The sequence below is a fragment of the Hippocampus zosterae genome, chromosome 1, assembly GCF_025434085.1.
Source record: "Hippocampus zosterae strain Florida chromosome 1, ASM2543408v3, whole genome shotgun sequence".
In the NCBI taxonomy this organism is placed as follows: domain Eukaryota; kingdom Metazoa; phylum Chordata; class Actinopteri; order Syngnathiformes; family Syngnathidae; genus Hippocampus; species Hippocampus zosterae.
In genome coordinates, this window is record NC_067451.1 from 35,949,776 (window position 1) to 35,977,224 (window position 27,449).

The window sequence follows — 27,449 nt, forward strand, 5'->3', positions numbered from 1 at the left end:
CCTGAACTGGGTGACAGCCAATCACAGGGCAAACAAAGACAAACCACCATCCACACTCACACCCAGGGATAATTTATATTGTTCCATTAACCTGCCACGCATGTTTTTGGAATGTGGGAGGAAACCCACGAAGACACGGGGAGAACATGCAAACTCCACACAGGAAGGCCGTAGCTGGAATCGAACCCTGTACCTCTGCACTGTGAGGCCAACGCGCTCACCAGTGGGTATTGGTGAAATCAATTCGTACTCCTGCCGAGTGGTGGCGCTGACATCTTTTTAGCTCGCCAAATGATTTGGTTATCATCAGGAGGAAGACTCGGCAGCAGCAACCAAGGGGAAAGAAAGAGTCACGAATTCTGTGCAGGTTCAAATCAGTTTGACTTAAGAACTAAAGGGTTTCGAGGACCATGCTCAGGGCTTGTGTCAGAGGTGCTAATGCCACACTCCGGGTAAGACATTGACCCTACGATAGCTGCTGCTTTTGTGTACAATTAGAACGTTCCTCCAATCTCACCATTAGCGTTAGCATGCTAGTTAGAGGAGTTGTCAGTGACCCAGAGCCTGACTCATGTAGCTAACGCGGATGTGTATCATTACATGTACAGTACTAGATGTTAAACTCTGTATTAGCGGTTGTGCACTTGAGTTACACTCTTTAATTATAGCTTCACCACACACATACGTATGCACACGCACACCGTGACTGTTAAAACCACAATGTATATAATCGTGATGTTAAAGAAACACAATTGCTCAAGTAGTTTGTTACATTTGTTACAAGCAGAAAATGCGAAATCAAGAGTAATGGAAAATTGTGCACACAAATATGTAATAATATACTTATTGTTCAGTTTATGGACAATTGCCTGGCGTTGCTTGTAGTATCTGATAAAAGTTAGAGGAAAAAAATGTAGGTTTTTTTTTTCCTTCTTTGGGTTTGAAAAGAACAATGCCCGTTCACCAAGCAATAGGAAGTTTTTGTTTTTAGTGTGAAACATAAAGTGATGCCGAATGTAGACCCCCGGCCTTGAGTTTGACACCAGTCACGGTGTAACCGTATCCAGCGGTTACCCCTTCAGCGATCTAATCATCTTTGTACACACCTCACTGTCCTTTGCATCTTCTACTCTAACTACACCCATCAGCAACTGTGCTCATGGGCACACACACTCCTTAAAAACAATTTACCATAATTCACTACCTTTTGCTTCTTAGAAAAACTATGGACGCGCCCCTCTAAATGGTCTGCAGCCCTGCAGACACTACACAGCTGGGGAAAGCGGGTAACACACGCACGCACGCACGCACACACACACACACACACACACGCACGCACACACACGTGTACACATCCCAAAATGCAAATCCACAAACCAATTTTTGTCTTTTTGGTGGTCTTTTTCTACAGTGGTGGTGCTGCCAAAGTGGTCACCGCCGGCTTGATGACAGTCAGTGGTGCCATTGCAGGAACGATACTCTACGCCAAATGGGACCACAAGTTCAGAGAAACTGTGGAGAAAAATGTTCCTTATTCAGATCGGCTGTTGGGGTTGGCATTGGGACCTGCTCCCCAAGAAACTGGTCTCTCTGTCAAAAAACAGGTCAGGACATGTTCAGAGAAACTATGGTAAAGTTGTTTTGAAATACCAGCGTGTAAGAATACATTTAGGAAATTGAATTACTGTAAGTTAATTGATTGTGACGTTGCACATGCTTACAGACCTCTGCATTAGGTCCACACTGGACCAATTGCTGTCTGATTTTTATTTGTATTTTTTGTCTTGAACTGTAGAGCGTCAGGCTCAAGAGTTTTGTAATGTTATTTACCTTATTTTGTGACATGATCTACAGGTATGTATTAAAAATAACAGCCAGTCGAAAGCTTTTAACATCTATGTAAATGCAGAATATTTGGTGCAGTTTTTAGATGGGATCTCGTTATAACCTGACCCATTTACAAATTCTCACATCTTAAATGGCATCACTTTCTGCTGTGTAGATTGAGTTGGCCCAACCTCCCTCAATGATGGAAAAAGCAATGAAGGTGTCTAAAGCCAAGCAAGAAAAGAAAGTGAAGGAGACTACAGAGAGCCCCATAGAAGTGGCTAAACCAGTACAGCCTGCACAGAGCCTTGAAGGTAAGAATCTCATCAATAATCATGCCCCTAAAACACAATTCCAAGTGTGCACATAATCCATTATTCGTACAATTTTATGCTCAGTGGTGGTATATTTATTATTATTAATGGTCACATTCTTGTTGAACATATTTATGAGTCTTTCATAAACTGTTGTACAATTAAAATACATTTTGTCAATTTGTTCTTAGTCCAAACCGCCGTGGCAGGTGGTTGTTAGAATGATTTGATCAATATATACTGTCGACTTTGTACATTACAAAGTCATACAGTATACGGGATTTAATTTTTAAAAATGAATCTCCATGACATACAAAATAACCCAATAGATGTATTCATGCGTCCACAATAAAAATATGATGTTAGATTTTACTGTTTCTACATCTCAACATAAAGTTTATTGAAAACAATACTGAGCGCTAAATCTAACATGCAGGTGAAGTGGCCAGTAGACGTGCTTGACATGAACGCAAGACAGGCAATTTTGCTAACAGCAGAAGTTACTCCTAAATATTTCAAAAACCTCCTTCAGCTTCTCATCACGCACATTTTGAGGGGGAGGAGAACTCAGAGAAAAAGAGCTTGGTATGGCCAGACGCGGCTGATAAGAAAAGTGATGGAAAGCCACTGTCACTTTGATTAAGGTGGTCAGTCCAACTGTTGATTGTGTAAAAAAAAAAAAAATCCCCTGAAATACTGCACACGATTGATTAATTTATTTCCAAAGTCAGTGGAATCACAATTTAGTTATTATGACACGTTCAGGTCTGGTGAGCCTCATTACTAGGACTAATTTTGACTGGAAGTTTTAAACTTAAGCTCCAACGCGAGATAGAGCTAAGATACTGTCATCACCTTAGCAACGCGTTGCTATTATTATAGAGATGTGTTGCATGTATGTATTCATTTGCCCTCTGTTTCCAAGGAATCACAGACATCTCTGAGGGTAAGCTATCATCTGATGCTTTAAACTATTCAATTAATTTGACACATTTGGAAAATAGTTTTCCTTTTTCGGAAAAATACTGTACTCTTAGTTTGCCTGTAAATTGTGAATGGAGGCTTTATTGCTGTAGTAGGTGAAGTAGTTTTCAACATTTTGATCTGCTGTTTTGTTTGTCATAAATACGGACAAATGGCAGATGACTAATCTGTAATTGCTGTAGTTGCAGCCCTGTTAAATATGTTTAGTGTTGCAAGTCTTGAATTCCCATGACACCTTTTTGATTTCATTGCAACAGCCTTTTAACCTTTCCTGGATATTAGCACATAGTCTCATTGCTTTTTTGGAAAATTGTCCTTCGCTCTATAAAGTTGCAGAAGTAGCATTTAGTCACGTTTCCTTCCACACTTATTATCACATTTTTTTTTTTAATGCAGGGATCGTCTTTTTGAATTTCAATGGCGTTCCATTAATTACTACGTGATGGTTAGGGATGTAGTGGTCTTGTCTATATATTGCAGTACCTCGCTTTCAAAACTCTTACAGGAATGCAGTTCAAAATCACGGTGTTAGAAACTGCCAGTCTGAGAAGCGAAATACCTTGAAAGATGTTATTGTTTTCTTGGTGTCGTTCGCTCCTTTGTAACCTACTGCTAACCTGCTGTAACATGCACAGTAGTGATTTCATGTTTTGCCATCATGTATCAGAACTTCTGCACTGAAATCAAGGGGGGGGGACAAAAATGAGTGCAACAGCGCAAAAAGAAATTGTATATACATGGTATAGTATTCATACAAAGTACATATATCTAATGTGTCTGATCAAAAACAGCCACTAGGGGCCCCACCCTTTGCATTACTCGTGCCAGGCCCAAGACCAGGTAAACTGGGTGAGGGTTATCAGACAAAACATCCGTCATGAAACATTGCCCAAATTCACTTAGCGACCGCACAATCTTGGTGATCAAGATTGACGGGCCAGATTTATATGGTATGGTAATGAACAGTGTATGGCAGGGGTGCCCATTACGTCGATCCTGATCGATGTAGATCTAGGACAGGTCCCAAGTGTATCCGAGGCGTGCAGAGGTGAAGAAAAAAAAATTGCGTCGTTGTACTTGTTAGTAATATATTTTTTGTGTTAATATACACTGCACCCTAATCGTCCTATCAGTCTCATTTTCACGAAAAAATATTTGTAAAATAAAATAAAGCAGATACATCATTAACCTACGGTGGCGAGTGATTACGTCACTGGAAGTCGTTAGCGCTCAGCAGTCTGCAATTGCAGCTTGTTATCAGAGCTGTTGCGCTTCATCTTTTATCGTCATTATTCTCATTCAGTTTGGTCCGTGTACAATTCACTAGTGATGTGCTCCACGGTTCGAATCCCTGAAGCGTGTGCCGAGTCGTGATGTGTCGTTCTCGAACAAACCGAAACCGTGAACGACGGGAGCCGGCTCCTAATAGGAGCCGACTTTTTTTTTCTCCCGTTTTTTCCCCCCCGTTCTTCAGTTAAAGCCGCACGTGATTGGTTAGGATCCGTGGTCGAAGAGGGAGGTGAGGGTTATACACACACACACACACGCACACACACTCTGCAGTGAAGAGAAAGGGAGGAGTTAGACACAACAGCAGCACACTGTGAGCAGCACTCGAACGGGAGAGACAGGGAGACAAGAGAGAGCTCGATAGCGCTACAGAGAAAAACCAACACGGTGGAAAGTGGAAAGGCGAGAAAATGGATAGGAAATGTAGTGAAATTTGGACTCATTTCAACTTAATTGGTAGTTCAAAGGCAGCGTGTAGACTGTGCAAGGTTAAAATATCCAATATCAAATTTTAATTCATAATTTGTTGTGTGGTAATCAAAGCTTACTTATGTTGTCTTACTGTAAATAGTTAAAAGCTTCTAAATGTACAACAATCAGAGATTGGAACTTTTTGTTGACCTTGTTTTGAGATGGGTCTTTGTTCTTCTACTTGGTAATTTATTTTTTTGTAGCACTCCATGTTGTACTCCATGTTGAGTATGTTCAGCAGAATCAAGCCATATAAATAATAAACATTTGATACACTGTATATTTTTTTACATTAGTAATTCATTTTACACATAATTTTGCATTATTTTGGTAGTAAATTAATTTAAGCAACAAAAAAACTGTGGAGCCATTTGGGAGCCTAAAGAGCTCCTTTTAGTTAGCCGAGCCAAAATTACCGGCTCTCTAAAAAGAGCCGGAATCCCCATCACTAGTGCCGAGTCATCAAGATGAGTGGTTCATGAATGGGGAGTCGAAGTGCGTGTTGATGACGTCAGCGGTGACGTTTGAAGCCCCGCGAAGGGGGTGTACCACGTGACTGATTCAGGAAATTATACGATAGGTTTGAGTGTTTGAAATAAAAGCGGCAAAAAAACACTCTGTATTCCCCTTCATACCAACTTGCTATCACATATCTGTGCACCACTGCTTCATCAGTAGCATGTGAAAGAGTTTGTTCAAAAGCAGGTAAAATTCTCTGCAAAAAAAGAAACCGCCTGAGTCCAAAAACTTTGGATAAATATTGTTTTTAAATAAAAACGAATAAGCACTTTATTTTACCTCATTATTTCACATTTTCAATTGTTGCATAAGCACAAACACAGACAAAGTAACACGGAACAATTCATGTAAAAACACTCCTCAAATACATACGTGTTCACGTAAGTGCGCGCGTGGTAAGGGGCGATTCCGGGAGGTTGGTTGATCGAAAAGGCGATCTGAGGTCCAAAAAGTTTGGGCACCCCTGGTGTAGTGTATATAATGGCTTTGAGGGGTGTGGAAATGGAGCTGCCAAGCAGGATGCAAAGCGTAAGACAAAATAGGATTTATGGAGGTGTGGCCAGGGTATAATTGCTGATCGCTGCAGTTAAAACAGAAGATGCAGATAACATGCAGAGATGGCCAGCGATGGATAGAGTGAAGCTGAAAAGAAAAGAAGAGGTAGTAGGTTACCATCCATCCATCCATCCATCTTCTACCGCTTATCCGGGGCCGGGTCGCGGGGGCAACAGCTTTAGCAGGGAAGCCCAGACTTCCCTCTCCCTAGCTACTTCTTCCAGCTCTCCCCGGGGGATCCCGAGGCGTTCCCAGGCCAGCTGGGTGACATAGTCTCTCCAGCGTGTCCTGGGTCTTCCTCGGGGTCTCCTCCCGGTGGGACATGCCCGGAACACCTCACCAGGGAGGCGTTCAGGAGGCATCCGAATCAGATGCCCAAGCCACCTCATCTGGCTCTTCTCGATGTGGAGGAGAAGCGGCTCGACTCGGAGCCCCTCCCGGATGACCGAGCTTCTCACCTTATCTCTAAGGGAGAGCCTGGACACCCTGCGGAGAAAACTCATTTCGGCCGCTTGTATCCGGGATCTCGTTCTTTCGGTCACGACCCATAGCTCGTGACCATAGATGAGGGTTGGAACGTAGATCGACCGGTAAATTGAGAGCTTCGCCCTTTGGCTCAGCTCCTTCTTCACCACGACAGACCGATACAACGTCCGCATCACAGCAGACGCTGCACCGATCCGCCTGTCGATCTCTCGCTCCCTCCTGCCCTCACTCGTGAACAAGACCCCAAGATACTTAAACTCCTCCACTTGGGGCAAGATCTCCCCCCTCAACCTGGAGGGGGCACTCCACCCTTTTCCGACTGAGGACCATGGTTTCAGATTTGGAGGTGCTGATTTTCATCCCAACCGCTTCACACTCGGCTGCGAAACGCTCCAGTGAGAGTTGGAGAGCCCTGTTTGAAGGAGCCAACAGCACCACATCATCTGCAAAAAGCAGGGATGCAATACTGAGGCCACCAAAACGGACCCCCTCAACGCTTCGGCTGCGCCTAGAGATTCTGTCCATGAAGGTTATGAACAGAATCGGTGACAAAGGGCAGCCTTGGCGGAGTCCTACCCCCACTGGAAACGATTCCGACTTACTGCCGGCAATGCGAACCAAACTCTGACATCGGTGGTATAGTGACCGAACAGCCCGTATCAGGGGGTTCGGTACCCCATACCCACGAAGCACCCCCCACAGAACTCCCCGAGGGACACGGTCAAAAGCCTTCTCCAAGTCCACAAAACACATGTAGACTGGTTGGGCGAATTCCCACATACCCTCGAGAACCCTGCTAAGGGTGTAGAGCTGGTCCACTGTTCCACGGCCGGGACGAAAACCACACTGCTCCTCCTCAATCTGAGGCTCGACTTCCTGACGGACCCTCCTCTCCAGCACCCCTGAATAGACCTTACCAGGGAGGCTGAGGAGTGTGATCCCTCTGTAGTTGGAACACACCCTCCGGTCCCCCTTTTTAAAAAGAGGGACTACCACCCCGGTCTGCCAATCCAGAGGCACTCTCCCCGTTGACCACGCGATGTTGCAGAGGCGTGTCAACCAGGACAGCCCCACAACATCCAGAACCTTGAGGAACTCCGGGCGGATCTCATCCACCCCTGGGGCCCTGCCACCGAGGAGCTTTTTAACCACATCGGTGACTTCAACCACAGAGATAGGAGAGCCCACCTCAGAGTCCCCAGGCTCTGCTTCCTCCAAGGAAGGCATGTTGGTGGAGTTGAGGAGGTCTTCGAAGTACTCTGCCCACCGGTTCACAACGTCCCGAGTCGAAGTCAGCAGCGCCCCATCCCCACTGTACACAGTGTTCGTGGTGCACTGCTTCCCCCTCCTGAGACGTCGGATGGTGGACCAGAATTTCCTCGAAGCCCTGCGGAAGTCGGCTTCCATGGCCTCACCGAACTCTTCCCATGCTCGGGTTTTTGCCTCGGCGACCACCGAAGCTGCGTTCCGCTTGGCCAGTCGGTACCCGTCAGCTGCCTCTGGGGTCCCACAGGCCATAAAGGCTCGATAGGACTCCTTCTTCAGCTTGACGGCATCCCTTACTGCTGGTGTCCACCAGCGAGTACGAGGGTTGCCGCCACGACAGGCACCAACCACCTTACGGCCACAACTCAGATTGGCCGCCTCAACAATAGAGGCACGGAACATAGTCCACTCGGACTCAATGTCCCCCGTCTCCCCCGGAACATGGGAATAGCTCTGTCGGAGGTGGGAGTTGAAACTCCTTCTGACAGGGGATTCCGCCAGACGCTCCCAACAAACCCTCACAATACGTTTGGGTCTGCCAGGACGGACCGGCATCTTCCCCCACCATCGGAGCCTACTCACCACCAGGTGGTGATCAGTTGACAGCTCCGCCCCTCTCTTCACCCGAGTGTCCAGAACATGCGGCCGCAAATCCGATGACACGACCACAAGGTCGATCATCGAACTACGGCCTAGGGTGTCCTGGTGCCAAGTGCACACGTGGACACCCTTATGTTTGAACAAGGTGTTCGTTATGGACAGTCCGTGACGAGCACAGAAGTCCAATAACAAAACACCACTCGAGTTCTGATCGGGGGGGCCGTTCTTCCCAATCACGCCCCTCCAGGTCTCACTGTCATTGCCCACGTGAGCATTGAAGTCCCCCAGTAGAACAAGGGAGTCCCCAGCAGGAGTACTCTCCAGCACACCCTCCAAGGACTCCAAAAAGGGTGGGTATGCTGAGCTGCTGTTTGGTGCATATGCACAAACAACAGTCAGGACCCGTCCCCCCACCCGCAGGCGGAGGGATGCAACCCTCTCGTCCACCGGTGTGAACCCCAATGTACAGGCACTGAGCCGGGGGGCAATAAGTATGCCCACACCTGCTCTGCGCCTCTCACCGTGAGCAACTCCAGAGCGAAAGAGAGTCCAACCCCCCTCGAGAGGACTGGTACCAGAACCTAGGCTGTGTGTGGAGGCAAGTCCGACTATATCCAGTCGGAACTTCTCTGCCTCACACACCAGTTCGGGCTCCTTCCCTGCCAGAGAGGTGACATTCCATGTCCCAAGAGCTATCTTCTGCAGCCGAGGATCGGACCGCCAGGGTCCCCGTCTTTGGCTGCCGCCCAGCTCGCATTGCACCCGACCCCTTTTACCCCTCCCACGGGTGGTGAGACCATGAGAAGGGGGACCCACGTTGCCTCTTCGGGCTGAGCCCGGCCGGGCCCCATGGGTGTAGGCCCGGCCACCAGGCGCTCGCCAACGAGCCCCACCTCCAGGCCTGGCTCCAGAGGGGGGCCCCGGTGACCCGCGTCCGGGCAAGGGAAACTGGATACCATTGATTTTATTTGTCATTAAGGGGCTTTGTGAGCCGTGCTTTGTCTGGTCCCTCACCTAGGACCTGTTTGCCATGCGTGACCCTGCCAGGGGCATAAAGCCCCAGACAACTTAGCTCCTAGGATCATTGGGACACACAAACCCCTCCACCACGGTAAGGTGACGGCTCACGGAGAGGAGTAGGTTACCAATTTTGGGTTATTTTTGTCACTATAATAACAGAACTCCGTCACAAACGGACCCCCCCCCCCCCCCCCCCGTACTACAGCAACATTCTACATAAAGCAGGTTTTATACAGTCTTTCCTACAATTTGTTGTCTTCATTGTGTTCCATTCAGAGGCTTCAACAGAGGTAACTCATATAATTTCAGCCATCAGTGACGTACCATCAGTCCCTGCTCCGTGTGACACAGAGATGACACCAGTCAAAGGTAGTACCATCCAGGTTTACTTCTCCTCCACACACATATTCTTCATGTCTGAGAGAATTCACGAGAAACATCTCATCCATTTTAACTCCATGGTCCATGATTATGCTCTGTAGCCACCATAATTGTGTGTTTGTGTCTGGCCAGAGGAGTGCAAGGAGTGTCACACCCAAAAGGTAACTGCAGAGACAGCCGCAGTCTCCACTGAAATAGAGTCCGTAGCAGCAGCAGAACCACTCAAAGAGCGTCCAGTCGAAGAGGTGACAGCTCGACTTGCGCAACAAGACCTAGATGAACAGGAAATCGTCGCATGTAAGCGCTCAGCATTGTGTAAATAAAATACAAAGTGAAATCATGCCTCTTATGCTGTACATCAAAACAGTGTTATGCCGCATGGCTTCTGTCTTGTGTTTTTCAGCCGTGTCAGGGAATCTTGACGACTCATTGGCCAGCTCAGCTAAAGCCACGCTGCAGGCCATTGGAGCTCAGGAGGCAGCGTTGCAGGCCATCGCGCTACATACACAAAAGCTGAAGGAAGCATTGGAAGCAGAGGTACACTCTTCAAAAGCACCCGGTTTGAATGACAGAACTTCTGATGCCGGTGTTGCTTTTGTGCGTTATTCAATGTTGAATTTCATAATAATACATTTATTTGAAAGCAAGCACTTTTCATCGTACTCAAAGACACTTTAGAAGAGTTTAAAACACGGGATGAAGATTTACACTTTAAAGCCAAGCATACATGATTTAAAACAAACACATTTGGAAGAAAAAAAAACCCAACGCAAAAATGAGTAAAAGATTAAAAGGTGTTAAAATCATTGCAGAACAGGTGAGTTTTAAGAAATGATTTGAAGGATTGGTCAGTACAGTTGCGGATGTGTTGTGGTAGAGACTACCAGAGGGTGTCGGCGGCGACAGAGAAGGCTTGGTCTCCCCAGGTTTTGAGCTTGGTCACGGGGATGGCAAGGAGGTTTGTTTTTGAGGAGTGGAGGTTGCGGGAAGGAGTGTATGGGTGAAGAAGGTCGGAGAGGTAGGAGGGGGCCTGATTGTAAAGGGCTTTATAGGTGAGTAGGAGGAGTTGAAACTGAATATGCTCGGAAATGGAGATTCCAGTGGAGGTTATTAAGGACAGGGGTGATGCGATCACGAGTGCAGGTGTGGCAGCTGCTAGCTATTTGCTAAGCAATTGCCCCATATAGGCTGGCAGAGCCAGACTAGTTTTCAAGTTTGCTGACGGCCTGACACGGTTGTTTTTCCGATTGATCACTTTTTAACAAACCATACTTACTCAAATGTGCTGTTTAAGACGGGAAAATTCTTACTGTGGTTCTCATGACACCTTGTCTCATAGACCTATAAATCAATAGGGAGAAATTTTAGTCTAAAGTCTCACTTAGTAATGTTCGTAGAGAGGAAAATAGCATACCTGTCAACTTTTTGGAGCGCCAACCTGTATAAACTACCCAAAAAATCCTTATAACATACCAAAGCATTTTATGTCAAAATAACCGCAGAAAAAAAACCATGAAATTTTCAATGATATTTATTGTAGATCTCCATAAAACAATGTCTGGTTAATGTCTAATCATCATTCTACTTATTGGCATTACTGTGCTCAGAGTTGTATTCCTGCGTTACTTTTTTCACCAACTCCAAATCATTTGGAGTTAATAATAATAATAATAATAATAATAATGCTCTTGCGACGCGGAGGCCCAGTCTCATTCGGCTGGGTCGTCGCAGTGCGTAGAGCCGATCAGCTTCACCAGGGTCCGCCAATGACCACGGTCATGGGCCAGGTCCGCTGCATCCTCCAGGGTAAGGCCCTGGTGTTTGAGATCCTCTCTGATGACATCAAGCCATCTGGTGTGGGGTCTGCCGCGTGGCCTTTTCCAGCCGGCTGTCGCTGGATCAAATGAGAAGATGGCACGAGTTGGGTGTTCCGGGGGTAATCGGATGAGATGACCAAGCCAACGGATGCGCCTCTGAGCGGCCAGTCGGGATGCAGGGGGCTGAAGTGTATGTTTTCGGAGGTCTGAGTTGGAAACATGGAGGTGCCAGCTGATGTTCAAGATGGTTCTGAGTGACCTGGTGTCAAAGCCGTCGATCCTCTTGGCCTGGGTCCTGTTTAATGGCCAGGATTCTGCACCATACAGGAGGATGGGAAGAACTGCAGAGTTATAAATGCGCATCTTGGTCTTTTGGGACACTGAGTGGTGGCGCCAGAGGGGCCGCCACAGTGACTGCATTGCCGCGGCCGTGAGGGCGGGTCTGCGGTGAATCTCTGGCTTGAGATCGCCGCTGCTGGTAATAGTGGAGCCCAGGTAGATGATGGAATTGACAAATTGCACTTCGTCTGTGCCAAAGATCAGGGGGGAGGGGTTCGGTCCGTCACCGATATACATAAGTTTGGTTTTCTGCCAGCTTACTTGGAGGCCCAGCTTTGTTGCTTCTGTTTGGTATATGGAGAGAGCACTGCTGAGGTGTTGGAGGGAGTTGCTGAACAGGGTGGTGTCATCAGCGTATTCAAGGTCGGTCAGGTGGAAGTTGCCGAGCGACACGCCTGAGACTTGCTCCCGGACTCGGATCATAAGGTGGTCAATGACACAGTTAAATAGGTCAGGAGCGGCCACGCAGCCCTGTCTGACCCCGCTGTTAATGGGGAACCCCCCGCTGGCCGCCAAAGGCGGCCAGAAGGTTGGGTAGCTGGCGGCTGGGTGTTAGGTACCGAGGTCGGCCGGGTCGCGATGGCACCGGCGGGGGAGTGGTCCCCGACGCCGGCCGCGGCCCGGCCTGGACTATGGGAGCGTAGGCAGGGCGAACGGCGACGCCGGCGGCCAGCCTTGGAGTGCCACCCAAAATAACCACATTGTTCCAGTGACTCTACAACAACTCGGAGAGCTGTGTTCGTGTGAATGGGAGGGGGACGGCGGAGGCGGCGGCGGCGGCGCCGGCGACGTTCGAAGGCGGCGCGCGGGGTCGGGCTGCCGGGGCTGGGGGTGCTGCGGGAACGTGGCGGGGGGAGCAGGCGACCGGCCAACGACCGGCACCGTACCCCCCACACATCCTGTCCCCCTCACGCCTCTCCCCGCGGGCCGCCTTCGAACGTCGCCGGCGCTGGCGCCGCAGCCTCCGCCGCCGCCTCCCATTCACACGAACACAGCTCTCGGAGTTGTTGTAGAGTCGCTGGAACAATGTGGTTATTTTGGGTGGCACTCCAAGGTATTTCAGAATGTTCCAAAGGGAGAGGTGGTCGACTATATCAAAGGCAGCTTTGAGATCTATGAAGGCTATAAAAAGATGTTGGTCCTTCCGAAACTCTCTAACCTTCTCAACAATGAGTCTAACTGCTGAGATGTGATTTATGGTGGACCGGTTGGGCATGAAGCCAGCTTGTTGGGGGCAGCGATGGCTTCGAATGGCGGGAAGGGCACGGGTGAGAAGGATCCGGGTGAACAGTTTTGCGGGTATGGAGAGCAGTGAGATGCCTCTGTAGTTGTTGCAGAGTTGCTTGTCGCCTTTCCGCTTCCAGAATGGCAGGATGATGCCTCGGGTCCAGTCTGTGGGGGGCTGTTCTGCCACCCACACATGGTTAATGATGTGGGTGAGCCACTGGGCCATGGAGTCACCACGTTCTTTGAGCAGCTCTGCAGTGTTGGCACAGATTCCAGGGGCCTTGTGATTTTTTAGTGATTTTATTGCTGCTCTGACCTCGTCGATTGTGACTGGAGTTGATGGAAAAAAAACCCGGAAATGTTCAGAATCCGTATGATTTGTGCGATACGGCCATATACGCAAGATTCACCACAAAATCCTTTTGAACTATGGCTAAACCGTATGTGTTGACAGGTATGAAATAGTGTGCTGCGTAGCACAGTTTAATATGATCTAAAAATGACTTTTAAAAAGTTTGATGCCCACTTACCTTTTCAAAGTATTCTTGAGGAATATATTGCAACCAGTTGCTTCTAATGCCATTTATTGATATCGAGATGGTTATCATTACAGTGACTGTAAAAATCTACCAATCATTCAAACTATGTATCTTTATCTGTTTGTGATTTTGAAATTCTGGTGTCATTTCTGAGGGTGTAATACGATGTTGCTGTTTCTAAATTGGCAAACTTTTGACGTCCCAAAACATAACAGTAAGAGCTGTTCTCCGATTCAGGTTCCACCACAGGAGAAGTCATCCCAGTGGAAGGATCTTGAAGCTTGTCTTGCCAATAGAGCCGCTGCCGTGAACGATGCAAGGACAGCATTGCTGAAAGCCAAGTAAGTAATTTTATCGAAACAAGTAGGGCTACAAACAATTGTTTTGCTACTCGACTCATCATCAACAGTAGTCGCGATTAGTCGCCTAATGTAAATTGGAGCAGCACACAAATGTTCTTTTATAACCAGCATTACAGCTTGAATTCTTTAATATAATGTATATAATAATGAATAATCAAGACAATTTAGATGGTTGTACATTCAACTTGAATTAAACTTTGCAGCTTGTACCGGCATTCCTGACATATTTATAAATAAATGAAGCAACTTAAATTGAAGGCAATATTGCGGCCTAAAAATTATACAATTTTACTTTTTAGTACATTTGAATAAATATTTGTTTTCAATATAGTATAATAATGCACTTAAAGTGCAGAAAAAAATGAAAACACCGAGCCACCGTATAGCAGAGGTTTTCTGTATTAAAAACTGATCTTTTTTTTTTAACTCGACCATAGTAGTTGATTAAACTGTCACTTACAGCTTCCCCATTGGTTAACATAAGTATTCCATTTTTAATGTTATTAATTGAAAAATATGACGAATAATGTCATATGAGTGGACAGAAAATTTCTCACTGGACAGTTTTGTTATAATAATCGCACATGGCTCGACACAAACTTTTGCAAAGTAGGACATAATTTGGTCGCACCATTTTTGGGGAGGTACTGCATGACCATATTCCTTTATGTATAATTGTCTTTATTTACCCCTCCGTGAGTCGTCACCTTACCGTGGTGGAGGGGTTTGTGTGTCCCAATGATCCTAGAAGCTAAGTTGTCTGGGGCTTTATGCCCCTGGCAGGGTCACCCATGGCAAACAGGGTCTAGGTGAGGGGCCAGACAAAGCACGGCTCAAAGACCCCAATGATGATAAAAATAAATGGATCTAGGTTTCCCTTGCCCGGACGCGGGTCACCGGGGCCCCCCTCTGGAGCCAGGCCTGGAGGTGGGGCTCGTTGGCAGGCGCCTGGTGGCCGGGCTTACACCCATGGGGCCCGGCCGGGCACAGCCCGAAGAGGCAGCGTGGGTCCCCCTTCCCATGGGCTCACCACCCATGAGAGGGGACAAAGGGGTCGGGTGCAATGTGAGAACCCGATCAGAACCCGAGTGGTGTTTTGTTATTGGACTTCTGTGCTCGTCACGGATTGTCCATAACGAACACCTTGTTCAAACATAAGGGTGTCCATATGTGCACTTGGCACCAGGACACCCTAGGTCGCAGTTCGATGATCGACTTTGTAGTTGTATCATCGGATTTGCGGCCGCATGTTCTGGACACTCGGGTGAAGAGGGGGGCGGAGCTGTCAACTGATCACCACCTGGTGGTGAGTAGGCTCCGATGGTGGGGGAAGATGCCGGTCCGTCCTGGCAGACCCAAACGTATAGTGAGAGTTTGTTGTGAGCGTCTGGCGGAATCCCCTGTCAGAAGGAGTTTCAACTCCCACCTCCGACAGAGCTTTTCCCATGTTCCGGGGGAGATGGGGGACATTGAGTCCGAGTGGACCATGTTCCGTGCCTCTATTGTTGAGGCGGCCAATCTGAGTTGTGGCCGTAAGGTGGTTGGTGCCTGTCGTGGCGGCAATCCCCGTATTCGCTGGTGGACACCAGCAGTAAGGGATGCCGTCAAGCTGAAGAAGGAGTCCTATCGAGCCTTTATGGCCTGTGGGACCCCAGAGGCAGCTGACGGGTATCGACTGGCCAAGCGGACCGCGGCTTCAGTGGTCGCCGAGGCAAAAACCCGAGCGTGGGAAGAGTTCGGTGAGGCCATGGAAGCCGACCTCCGGACGGCTTCGAGGAAATTCTGGTCCACCATCCGACGTCTCAGTAGGGGGAAGCAGTGCACCACTAACACTGTGTACAGTGGGGATGGGGCGCTGCTGACTTCGACTCGGGACGTTGTGAACCAGTGGGCAGAGTACTTCGAAGACCTCCTCAACTCCACCAACACGCCTTCCTTGGACGAAGCAGAGCCTGGGGACTCTGAGGTGAGCTCTCCTATCTCTGTGGTTGAAGTCACCGATGTGGTTAAAAAGCTCCTCGGTGGCAAGGCCCCAGGGGTGGATGAGATACGCCCGGACTTCCTCAAGGCTCTGGATGTTGTGGGGCTGTCCTGGTTGACACGCCTCTGCAACATCGCGTGGTCAACAGGGAGAGTGCCTCTGGATTGGCAGACCGAGGTGGTAGTCCCTCTTTTTAAAAAGGGGGACCGGAGGGTGTGTTCCAACTACAGAGGGATCACACTCCTCAGCCTCCCTGGTAAGGTCTATTCAGGGGTGCTGGAGAGGAGGGTCCGTCAGGAAGTCGAGCCTCAGATTGAGGAGGAGCAGTGTGGTTTTCGTCCCGGCCGTGGAACAGTGGACCAGCTCTACACCCTTAGCAGGGTCCTTGAGGGTATGTGTGAATTCGCCCAACCAGTCTACATATGTTTTGTGGACTTGGAGAAGGCGTTTGACCGTGTCCCTCGGGGAGTTCTGTGGGGGGTGCTTCGTAGGTATGGGGTACCGAACCCCCTGATACGGGCTGTTCGGTCACTATACCACCGATGTCAGAGTTTGGTTCGCATTGCCGGCAGTAAGTCGGAATCGTTTCCAGTGGGGGTAGGGCTCCGCCAAGGCTGCCCTTTGTCGCCGATTCTGTTCATAACCTTTATGGACAGAATTTCTAGGCGCAGCCGAAGCGTTGAGGGGGTCCATTTTGGGGGCCTCAGTATTACATCCCTGCTTTTTGCAGATGATGTGGTGCTGTTGGCTCCTTCAAACGGGGCTCTCCAACTCTCACTGGAGCGTTTCGCAGCTGAGTGTGAAGCGGTTGGGATGAAAATCAGCACCTCCAAATCTGAAACCATGGTCCTCAGTCGGAAAAGGGTGGAGTGCCCCCTCTGGGTCGGGGAGGAGATCTTACCCCAAGTGGAGGAGTTCAAGTATCTTGGGGTCTTGTTCACGAGTGGGGGTAGGCGGGAGCGGGAGATCGACAGGCGGATCGGTGCAGCGTCTGCTGTGATGCGGACGTTGTATCAGTCTGTCGTGGTGAAGAAGGAGCTTCGCCCTTTGGCTCAGCTCTCAATTTACCGGTCGATCTACGTCCCAACCCTCACCTATGGTCACGAGCTATGGGTCGTGACCGAAAGAACGAGATCCCGGATACAAGCGGCTGAAATGAGTTTTCTCCGCAGGGTGTCCGGGCTCTCCCTTAGAGATAAGGTGAGAGGCTCAGTCATCCGGGAGGGGCTCAGAGTCGAGCCGCTTCTCCTCCACATCGAGAGGAGCCAGATGAGGTGGCTTGGGCATCTGATTCGGATGCCTCCTGAGCGCCTCCCCGGTGAGGTGTTCCGGTCATGTCCCACCGGGAGGAGACCCCGAGGAAGACCCAGGACACGCTGGAGAGACTATTTCACCCAGCTTGCCTGGGAACGACTCGGGATCCCCCGGGGAGAGCTGGAAGAAGTAGCTAGGGAGAGGGAAGTCTGGGCTTCCCTGCTAAAGCTGTTGCCCCCGCGACCCGGCCCCGGATAAGCGGTAGACAATGGATGGATGGATGTCTTAATTGACATACCATTGTTTCGTATTATGTATTGATTTTCACTGACTCAAGATATGATATTTGCAGAATATTTTACCGTAACAAAAAAATTGTCTGCAACAAGCAACGGCCAACACATGGGTCAATTTTTTTATGAAATTTTAAACGAAGACATCACAGAAAAAAATATAAGGTTTTTCTTTAATGTGAACGTTATATTGTTCAACTCAGAGGGGCCCACCTCTTGTATTGGGGCTTCCTAACCTGCTTCACCTGGAAAAAAACATTCACCAATAGACTACTTCCCTTTTCTAATTAATGGAACATTGTTGTCATGCGTCGTATGTGACGCTTATATACGGTGCAATTCTGCAAAGAGTGGGCCATAATTCCTCCACAGCGACGTGAAAGACTCATTAGCAATCATGGCAAACGCTTGATTTCAGTTATTGCTGCCAAGGTTGGCACAACCCGTTATTAGGTTCAGGCGGTCATTACTTTTTTTATATGGGGACAGGTAGTTTGGGATTTTTTTTGTTGATATAAATTAAATTGGCATTGAGAAAATTCAATTTGTATTTCCTTATATTCTCTCTGTGTGATATTAAAATTGGTTCGATGAAATCTTTCTGTGAGATAAATATGCAAAGAACACAGAAATCGGGAAGGGGGGAAATACTTTTTACGGCACTGTAGTGAATTGACGGGGTACATTCTAATGAGCTGAGCGTACTTCCCTCCAATTTCCGAACCCATCGTGTGTTATAACCAATCAGCAGCTTATCCTTGAAGTGTCTCCATCTGTACAGCGTCATGTACTAGCACCGCTTGTTCCCAGTTGGAGCGGCCAAAGCATGCTCTGGGACAATCCAAAAAAACCCTACAGCACTTTTTGAGCAAATGCTCAAGAGTTTCCGAATGGTCAGAGTGGAGCAAAACCCGCTCATAGTTTGGAGAATATTTCTGAATGCTCCCATAGATAAGGAGACAGTCTAAAGCCCCGTAGCATGATTATTGCTGCAGCAAAACGAACATTGGAGGTATTTAAATGTAAAGGTTGAATGGATGGGGACAGAACTGCACGTTAGTATATGATTGGAAGATGTCAAAACCCTATGGGAAAGCCCATAGACAGTGTACCGTGCCTTCCTGCAATGCTGTGAGGCTTACCGCAATACATATATAATAGTCCATCCATCCATCCATCCATCCATTTTCTAATCCGCTTATTCTCACAAGGGTCCCAGGCGTACTGCAGCCTATCCCAGCTGTCCTCGGGTAGTAGGCGGGGTACACCCAGGACTGGTTGACAGTTAATCACAGGGCACACACAGACGAACAACCATCCACTCTCACACCTCGGGTTTAGAGTGTCCCATTAAGCATGCATGTTTTTGGAATGTGTGAGGAAACCGGAGTACCCGGAGAAAACCCACGCAGGCATAGGGAGAACATGCAAACTCCACACAGGAAGGAGCCAGAATCGGACCCTGCACCACTGCAATGTGAAGCAGACATGCTCATCAGTCGAACACCATGCCTTACATATATGTTAATACTTTATATGTAATAAATATTAAATATAATTTTATGATTAAAGTTTTGTCCTTCTCTCACCATAGCGAGTCTTTGGACAATCTCAAATCTGTCATTGACAAATCCAAGGGTCTGAATGTCTCTGCTATCCGCCCCGTCGTGTTAGCAGCAGAGGAGAATCTCCATAAAATGGCCGTGGACTTGGATAAAGTGGTCAATAAGGTAAGTGTGTATGTCTGGTCATCTGGATAAAGAAAGAAAAATGTGTAGTATATGTCCCCTCAAGCTTCCCTGAAAAGGAAACTACCGGTATTGTTGCTTTGTCTTCACCAAATCTGACAAAGCTCCTTGTGTGTTTGTGAATTGTCTAGGTGAAGTCTGCTGAGTCAGAAGCTAAGGTCGTCTCCCAGTATAGTGAACTTGTTAATGAAGCCAAACTCCAATTTCAAAGGGAAGTGAGCAGCCTTACTCCAGAGATCCAGGCCAACTGGAAAGGACTCAGTAAGATAACACAGTCATTATTCTGATGACTAAAATTATCATGTTTCAGTATGAGTGCAATATTGCTAAAGGGATGCATACAAAATGGATCACATGGATATACACGAAAATCATGGAAACAAGTTTGTAAATCCACAAACATCAAATCACCATGAACCAAAATGTCACTTGAATGCATTCAAATCAAATGAACTTAAATTAAGATAAGAGAGAGAGAGAGATTTGACAAACAGCTAATTGCAGCTAATGTAAAAAAACAGCTAATATAAACATAAATATAGTCACTCTAAAGCTAAACTATGGCAAAAGTACGGTGGAGTGATCAATTCTGTTTAATATTTCACTTGCTAGCGTTTCATGAGTGAATGTGCTCTGAGTGACCCAGGCCTTCTTAACATTTCCGTCAATTTTCAACAGCAGGGGCAGCTTTATTTATATTGCATAATGCATTTCAAACACGACGCCTCAATGTGCTTCACACGAGCAAAGACACAGCACCTAAAATTATTTACAAACGGAACAATTCATGACATTCAGAAAGCAGAGAAAACCAAAGTGGCTTCCCAAAATTGTGAAAAGAACGGACAATGTCAACATTTACACATAAATTGAGAACTTTTAACACATTTCAAACATGCTAAAAGTAATGTACATTTTTTAAGGTTTCTAAAATGACTAAAAGAAAAAAAAACACAACAAAACATTTCTAAGACCTTAATCAACGGTATGTAAAAGCAAAGTTTGTGCCTGTGTGTGACGAGGAAATTAAATTTCTCAACAGCCATTGGTTATCGCAGAATTTGAAGTACAATAATTACATTGCACTAATTATAAACCATTTCCCCCATGCTTAAATGAACAAATCTGTTTGTAAAAATTCAGTAAATTCATATTTTGACATTTGAGATCCGATTCATGTGAATCAATAGACTTGCTTTGTTTACTACAGCTGAAAACAAAATCGGCTAATTCATCCATAAATGGAGATATTTTGAAAACTCCTATGCTTTGATTTAAGGTTGCTGCAAAAAAATACTATGACAAATATTAATGCCATAATTTATTAACAATTCTGACAATAGAGTAATGACCGTATTGTGCTTTTGAACAGTAAGCGTAATTCTTTTTATCCTGTAACTGTGCATGTTACACTGCAATAACCGTCACATGGTAAATGTCCTTGACAAAATATTAAAAAATATGGACATTTTTACAAATTGTTATGGAACTGAAGTTTTGTAGGTTTGCAGCTCTAGTATTCTGCACCCAAACCATTCAGTAATGTGTAGACCAGGACCAGACTTTTGAAATCTCTTCTAAAGCCGATTGGGAGGCATTGTAAAGCCTTTTGGACTGGTGTAATATGTTGCAATCTCGAGCTGCGGCGTTCTGAATGAGCTGCAAAGCTGTCAGTCCTTTTTTATATGACCTTTGTTATCATGAGGACCAAAACGTCTCTGTGTGTTTGTCTGTGTACGTGTTAGCTGGTAAGCTGTCAACAGATGACCTGAATGCTCTAATTGCCCATGCACACCGTCGCATTGACCAGCTGAACCGAGAGCTGGCCGAGCAGAGAGTCAGGGAGCAGATCCATATTGATGTCGCTCTGGAGCAACAGAAGTTAGAATACCTAAAATCGCAGGAGGCGGCTGTTAACACGTCCCTGCAGCACATCAAGGAGGACGCCCGACTCGAGCAGGAGAGGAAGGTACCTCGAGACTGCTTCTGTATTCTTGATCATCATCAGAAACTGATGGATTGCAGGAAATAATTGTGTATTTGTTTAGCTGTCTGAATTGAGGGAAGTGATGGAAGCAGAGATGAGGACTCAACTCCGGCGTCAGGCAGCTGCTCACACAGATCATGTTCAAGATGTCCTCAAAGTGCAGGAACAGGAACTGAAAGCAGAAGCTGAGCAGGTCATTTAGCTCAACACACCATCTGCATCGAAACTTAGAAGCAGCATTCGGTTTTGTGGTTTGTTTAACAGTGTTTTTTTTTTTTTGTGGATGGCCGTTGATCTCTTAGTTGTTCATAAGTTAGTGCATTTTTAAAAAATACAGTGGTACCTCTACTTACGAATTTCTCTTCATATGAAATTTTCAAGTTATGAAACGCCTCAACAGGAAAATATTGCCTCATGTTACGAAAATAATTTCCAATACGACAGGTAAAAGAAATACAGTATAGGCTGCTACTCGTAGCTCAGAGTTTCCTGAACGCAACATACTTATAGCTGCTCTGCCATTGGCTATTATTGAGCATCTTCCTGGCATCCCATTGGCTAAGAAGGGCCTCTACCGTTTGTGTCTATGTGTGTAGATAGAGAGCTATGTTTCGATGCAGCGTCCTCGTCATTCGCCCCTCGCGGCATGAGGTGTTCCGCTAGTTTTACATAAATGTGAATCACCCATCAGCATTAACTCACAATGCTGATGTTTGCCGTGGACATTTTCGAAGGATTGTTAAAAGCTGACAAAAGCAAATGTCTTTGGCTCAGTTCTTCACAAAAAACACTTCTGAGAGAGAACATTAACTAAAGAGGACACAATTAAAAATTCAATGACCATCATTATTATTCTTTATTCTTTGTTTTTTTTTACATTATACACAATTCTCATTTATTGTGCAATCATCTAATTGGAACATATATTTGTTACATATTATGATGCATTTTTATGCTTTAGAAAACATTTCTTCTTCTTTCTCTTCATGGGGTTGAGGCAGAAACTACAGAGGCTTTAATTCTCTAATCCTGTTATGCTCCACTGCTCTCACCTGGAGCCCAAAGAGGTGAAGGCAGGTTGAAGGATTGGGAGTATTGTTGTCGTTTAGGCTCATTTGGCTCCTTGGCTTCATATCCGTCAGGGCCTGTCCAATGTCCTTTTTTTTTCCTAAAGCCAACTTTGCTGTCTTTCTAGGTCCTCAGCAGTAAGCTGTTAGAACAAGAGAACCGACAGCGTCAACTGAGCCAGGAACAACTGGATAACTTCACGCTGGATATGAATACTGCCTATGCAAGACTGAAGGGAGTGGAGGAGGCGATAGACAGTAAGATTCTCTCAGCTTACCTCATGCTAATTGGAAGGACTTTGTTGCAGAAAAGAGTCGGGGCCTGCCAGATTCTTAATTAGACTTAATTTCACCTTAACGGACTAATGAAGTACCCAAAGTAGAACACCTTGGGTTTAATGGAGTAATTGGGGGAATATGGCCAAATAACACCTAACACAGTAAAAAATGTTGTTCTTTTTGTCATAGCCTAAAAATATCCAACACAATACAAAATGTTTGTTTGAAAACAACTAAATATATATATATATATATATATATAGAGAGAGAGAGAGAGAGAGAGACTAGTGCTGTCAGTTAAACGCGTTATTATCGACATTCATTTAAATCAATTTTAACGTGATTATATTTTTTATCGCGAGATTAATGCGGCAACACCTCACAGCGGATGTTACGTTGCTCTATAAATAAACCGGAAACAAAACAAGCGCGCTGCACAGGTCCACGCCCATGTCTGTTTTGCCAGCCATCCCAGCACGAGACACCAAAAACGAATACTTAAAGAGTTTATGAATGGAAAGTTTACTTTTAAAAAGGGAAGTTATTGTTCATTTTGACGTATGAAATCTGATTAATCTACCATATTTTCACGACTATTCGACGCACCGTACGGTTGGGCGCAGTCTCATTAATGGGTGACATTTCTGTTTTTTACACATAGACAAACCGCACTGTCTTAATGGGCGCAGTTTTACAGTAGTAAAACATACGCCAGCTTAAACATACGGCATGCATGCGCGCACGCTAACACGTTAGCTTGTAGCATACGGTAGCGTGCCAAGACATACAGATACAAGCTAAAAACACGTTTTTAAAAAGGCAACGAAAGCAGAACTGAGTTCGGGTGTATTTTATTTAGCCATCGTACAATGTTCTCATGTTTTTCGATCAATCATCACCCAGAAATCCATCAAAGTCCTCATTCTCTGTATCAGAAGCAGAGGACTGCACATCCCAGTTGTCATTGAACGCATCACATGCTAAAGTGTGAGTTGCTACGCATTGCCGAGCGGAAAGAAAGAGCAGCAACAGCAAAGTCAACATTTCTCTCATGTGAAGCTTTCCTACATTATAAAGTAAAGAACAGAGCGAAGCATGGTGGCAGCGCGTGTGTGTGTAGAAAGAATTGAACAATTGTGCAAGTACCGTAATCCATCAAAAACGCTGCGTTCCCTCTCGTTGTTGCGTATTGTGGCGTAACTCGCCCAGCGCTGTCTCTCACTCTTTGTAAAGTTGTGTTTGCCACCGATCATCCATTGTTCCCATGCCGTTCACAACTTTACTTTGAACGCCCGGTTGATGCCGATGTCCAGCGGTTGGAGTTCTTTAGTCAAGCCTCCGGGAATAACGGCAAGCTCAGAGTTCATTTGCTTGACTTGATTTTTCACCGCTGCTGTGAGATGGGCACGCATGCCAAAAGCATAACCAATGGTTTGAAGTTTGAACTGAGCTTCGTAGGCGTGTCTCTTTGTCGAATTTATTTTCGGGGGTTCTTAGAAACCAAAACCGGAGTTGTTTTGCAACAATGCACATTGCCACACTATATACAGGTGTTGGTACCTGCTTGCGGCGTCCCTTCAGCGTCCACTTACACGCCCACCCTTCACCCATTGGCGGACTGCTCCCCAGCATGCCTGTCCTCTCTCACGTCTGCCTTCTCTCTCTCTCTCTTTCTCTCTCTCTCTCTCTCTCTCTCTCTCTCTCTCTCTCTCTCTCTCTCTCTCTCTCTCTCTCTCTCTCTGTCCATATGTGTATATATACACGCCCACCCTTCCCTGATTGGCCGACTTCTTTCCCGCATGCCTGGCCACAGTGACTTCCGCCTTTTCTCTATATAAACAGCGTGTCGGCTGTCAGTCAGATTTTGGAACTCAGCGCATACAAAAGACGCTCCGCACCATAAGGCGTCCTGTCCATTTTGGAGAAAATTTAAGACTTCTAATGGCGCCTTATAGTCGTGAAAATACGGTACTTGAATTGACTCTTTCTTTACTACAGTTGAAAACAAAATCCTGTCAAGGCTAATTCATCCACGGAATTAAATATTGAAGACTAAACTGTATGCCATGGTTATTTATTTATTTTTTGTTTTCACCATTTTGCATTTTTTTCAGATTTGAAATTTGCACAATAAATATTATCCTAATTCATATTTGTTTTACTGATATTTATTTGATTAATTTATCTTCTCTTATGGAGTATATAATTGCTGTATTTGGAAAGTTTCATTTTTCAAATTATTATTCAAAATATTTTACCCTTTATTTTATATTGTGATACATAGTGTTACTATGAATTTTGGGCCACATCGCCCAGCCCTTGCTGGGAGCATATTTTCAAATGCACCCATGATGAGGGCAAGGGGATTTTGGGTGCGAGCCAGAAAAATACTATTTGTCTGTTATTTGATTTTATTTTTTTTAAAGACGTCTTTCCCACAATACAACTTTTCTAAGCAACATATATTTTTGACATCTATTTTTTTCCTTCATGATGCATTTTTCAGAGGTGCAATTTGTAATCCGGAGCGATATATGTATAGTCTGAAAAATGTGGTATTTAACTGTTCGAAAAGTAAAATGTGCCGTCACCAACGTGCAACATGAAACGCTTTGGCCACCTGATGGCAGAAAAATTCTCAAAACAAATCTATGACTCAATGTTTTACACGCCTTTACACTGTGCAGTAATTAATATACCTTTTGAATTACTGTAAAATTACTGAATCGATGAACTAAGACCCAACTATAAAGTATTTGTATGAGGTAAACGTATTTGTCCGTGACAATTAAGAGTATGAATAACCTGGAAAGAAAGTTTTATTTGATCAATACCGAGTTAACGTTGGCAACAATGCGATTAATTACAATTGAAATTCTGAACCTGCTGAGTTGAAACTGACTCAAAAATGTATTTCAGCAAAAGAAATGTCAAGATTTAATTTTATAGAAAATACAAGTGTCTCGTGTACATGCATGTGCCTTTCTTGTCTTGTTAGTTTAACCTTTATGGATCCAGGTGAGCTCTGATGATGTGTTAGCTGTCTTAGCATTGCTCTGTCTATGCAGGCCACGTGGTAGCGGAGGAGGAGGCTCGAAAAGCTCATCAGCTGTGGCTCTCTGTGGAAGCTCTGAACTACACCTTAAAGACCGCCGAAGCTGGTTCGCCCACAAAGCCGCTGGAAGTTGCCGCTCAGGCCGTGCGAGACAGCTGCCATGACAACGAATTTGCCATGGCTCTGGCTTCAGCTCTTCCGGAAGAGTCGCTGCAGCGTGGCGTGTACAGCGAAGCCTCTCTCCGAGCCCGCTTCTATGGTCTGCGCTCGCTTGTTCGCAGGGTTGCCCTTATTGATGAGTCTCACAACTCCTTATATCAGTATTTCCTCTCCTACCTGCAATCAGCACTGCTGTTTGAGGCAAAACTGGAAGCCCCGCCCACCCAGTTAAGTGGTGAGGATTTAGACCCGTTCAAGCTCCTTTCATATGCCAGCTACTGCTTGGAGCACGGTGATCTTGAGTTAGCCGCTAAACTTGTAAACCAGCTGACAGGAGAGGCGCGGAGGGTGGCGGAGGACTGGCTGAATGAAGCCAGGCTTACTCTGGAAACCAGGCAGGTGGTCAGTTTGTTGTCTGCTTATGCAAATGCAGTAGGACTAGGAACCACCCAAGCTCCATAGGCTCACCGTCTGACAAAAGGGACGCTTCAGTGTATGCTTTTCCATGCTTGAAAAGTAACCGATAACTAGCTTGCTTTTTGTTGAGGTGGGAGATTTTCTGTGGTGTTAGCGGACATACGCCGAGTGATTGATGTTCACTGGTTTGTTGTTTAAAAGCACTACGTCACGATAACTGATAACTGCTATACCCACTCAGTCTGGTGTTATCTGTTTAGGCCCTTGAATCGGGTATTTATTTTTGGCACCTAAATTCTTTTTTTTTGCCCAAGAAATTGTAATTAATAGGAATGTTGGAAAAGGAATATGTCAGCATTTTATTTTTGTCAATAATGCACTACAAAATAAATCATGAATAAGAAGGTGGAACTCGTTTCTTGAGCCCCCCCACCCCCCCTGCCTGTACAACAGCAGTGACTGCAGCCGTTATGATCTTGCAAAATCTATTATTTTCTTTTTGTTTTAACCAACACTCTAGTAATGTAACTACTGTACATTTGGATTAAGTATGTAGTGTGCACTGCATCCCACTGAGGCTTTTGTCTGGTATTTTGAAAAGACAAGAAAAAAATTTGCATATCAATTGCATCTATGTCAAAATTGGTTAGTTTGATATATTCTTTGATATTTTTATAAATCTATACTACTGGTTGTTCCACACGTGTGTACTATTTTTTTTTTACACATTTTTGATGATTCTAAAGTGTAGAGAAATGGCCTGCTCTCTTTGAAGGTCAGACAAATATGACATTTGAGTTGATTATTTTCTAGGTAGAAGTATTTGACCTGATGGCAGGGGTAAGCAATTTTGCACTTATTGGTGTATCAATACAAAACAGAATACCATTCCCTCCAACAATATTCATATTGCATTTTTGCATTCATCAAAAATCTAATTTACAATTTAATGTGCTAAGAAGATCACTGTAGTGTAATTTGGAATTCCCTCTCTATTCCTGTAGATGGCCTTAGAATGTCCACCTGGCGTCAGTGACACGATTCTATTCTATGTTTGCGGGTCAGGGAGAGTTCAGTTTCAGCAAGGTGTGCAATCCTATAGTAAGGTATTGTGGCTGTTGCCGTCCATCACTGTTAAGGAATTATTCCGCTAGAAGTAGTAGTAGAACATTGTTGATGAATTTCATCTTGCTGTGAGAACCATTGACACTA

At 45.7% G+C, this 27,449-nt stretch overlaps 2 protein-coding genes across 3 annotated transcripts in view; one reads left to right on the forward strand and one right to left on the reverse strand.

Moving 5' to 3' along the window:
* LOC127597653 (fibroblast growth factor 4-like) overlaps positions 1–27,449 on the reverse strand; it is a 66,534-nt gene that overhangs the window by 11,150 nt on the left and 27,935 nt on the right. The window lies entirely within an intron of this gene.
* immt (inner membrane protein, mitochondrial (mitofilin)) lies at positions 287–26,641 on the forward strand. 2 transcript variants are annotated; one of them, XM_052059350.1, is made up of 15 exons: positions 287–452; positions 1,219–1,286; positions 1,412–1,604; positions 2,003–2,141; positions 3,067–3,087; positions 9,609–9,701; positions 9,846–10,010; positions 10,117–10,250; positions 13,873–13,976; positions 19,120–19,255; positions 19,405–19,534; positions 21,019–21,242; positions 21,322–21,453; positions 22,456–22,585; positions 25,675–26,641. In XM_052059350.1, exons 1-15 carry the CDS (start codon positions 411–413, stop codon positions 26,280–26,282), a joined length of 2,319 nt encoding a protein of 772 aa, XP_051915310.1. In that variant the 5' UTR covers positions 287–410; the 3' UTR covers positions 26,283–26,641. The 2 variants fall into 2 exon arrangements, with proteins under 2 accessions (XP_051915310.1, XP_051915317.1); XM_052059357.1 differs by lacking the exon at positions 3,067–3,087.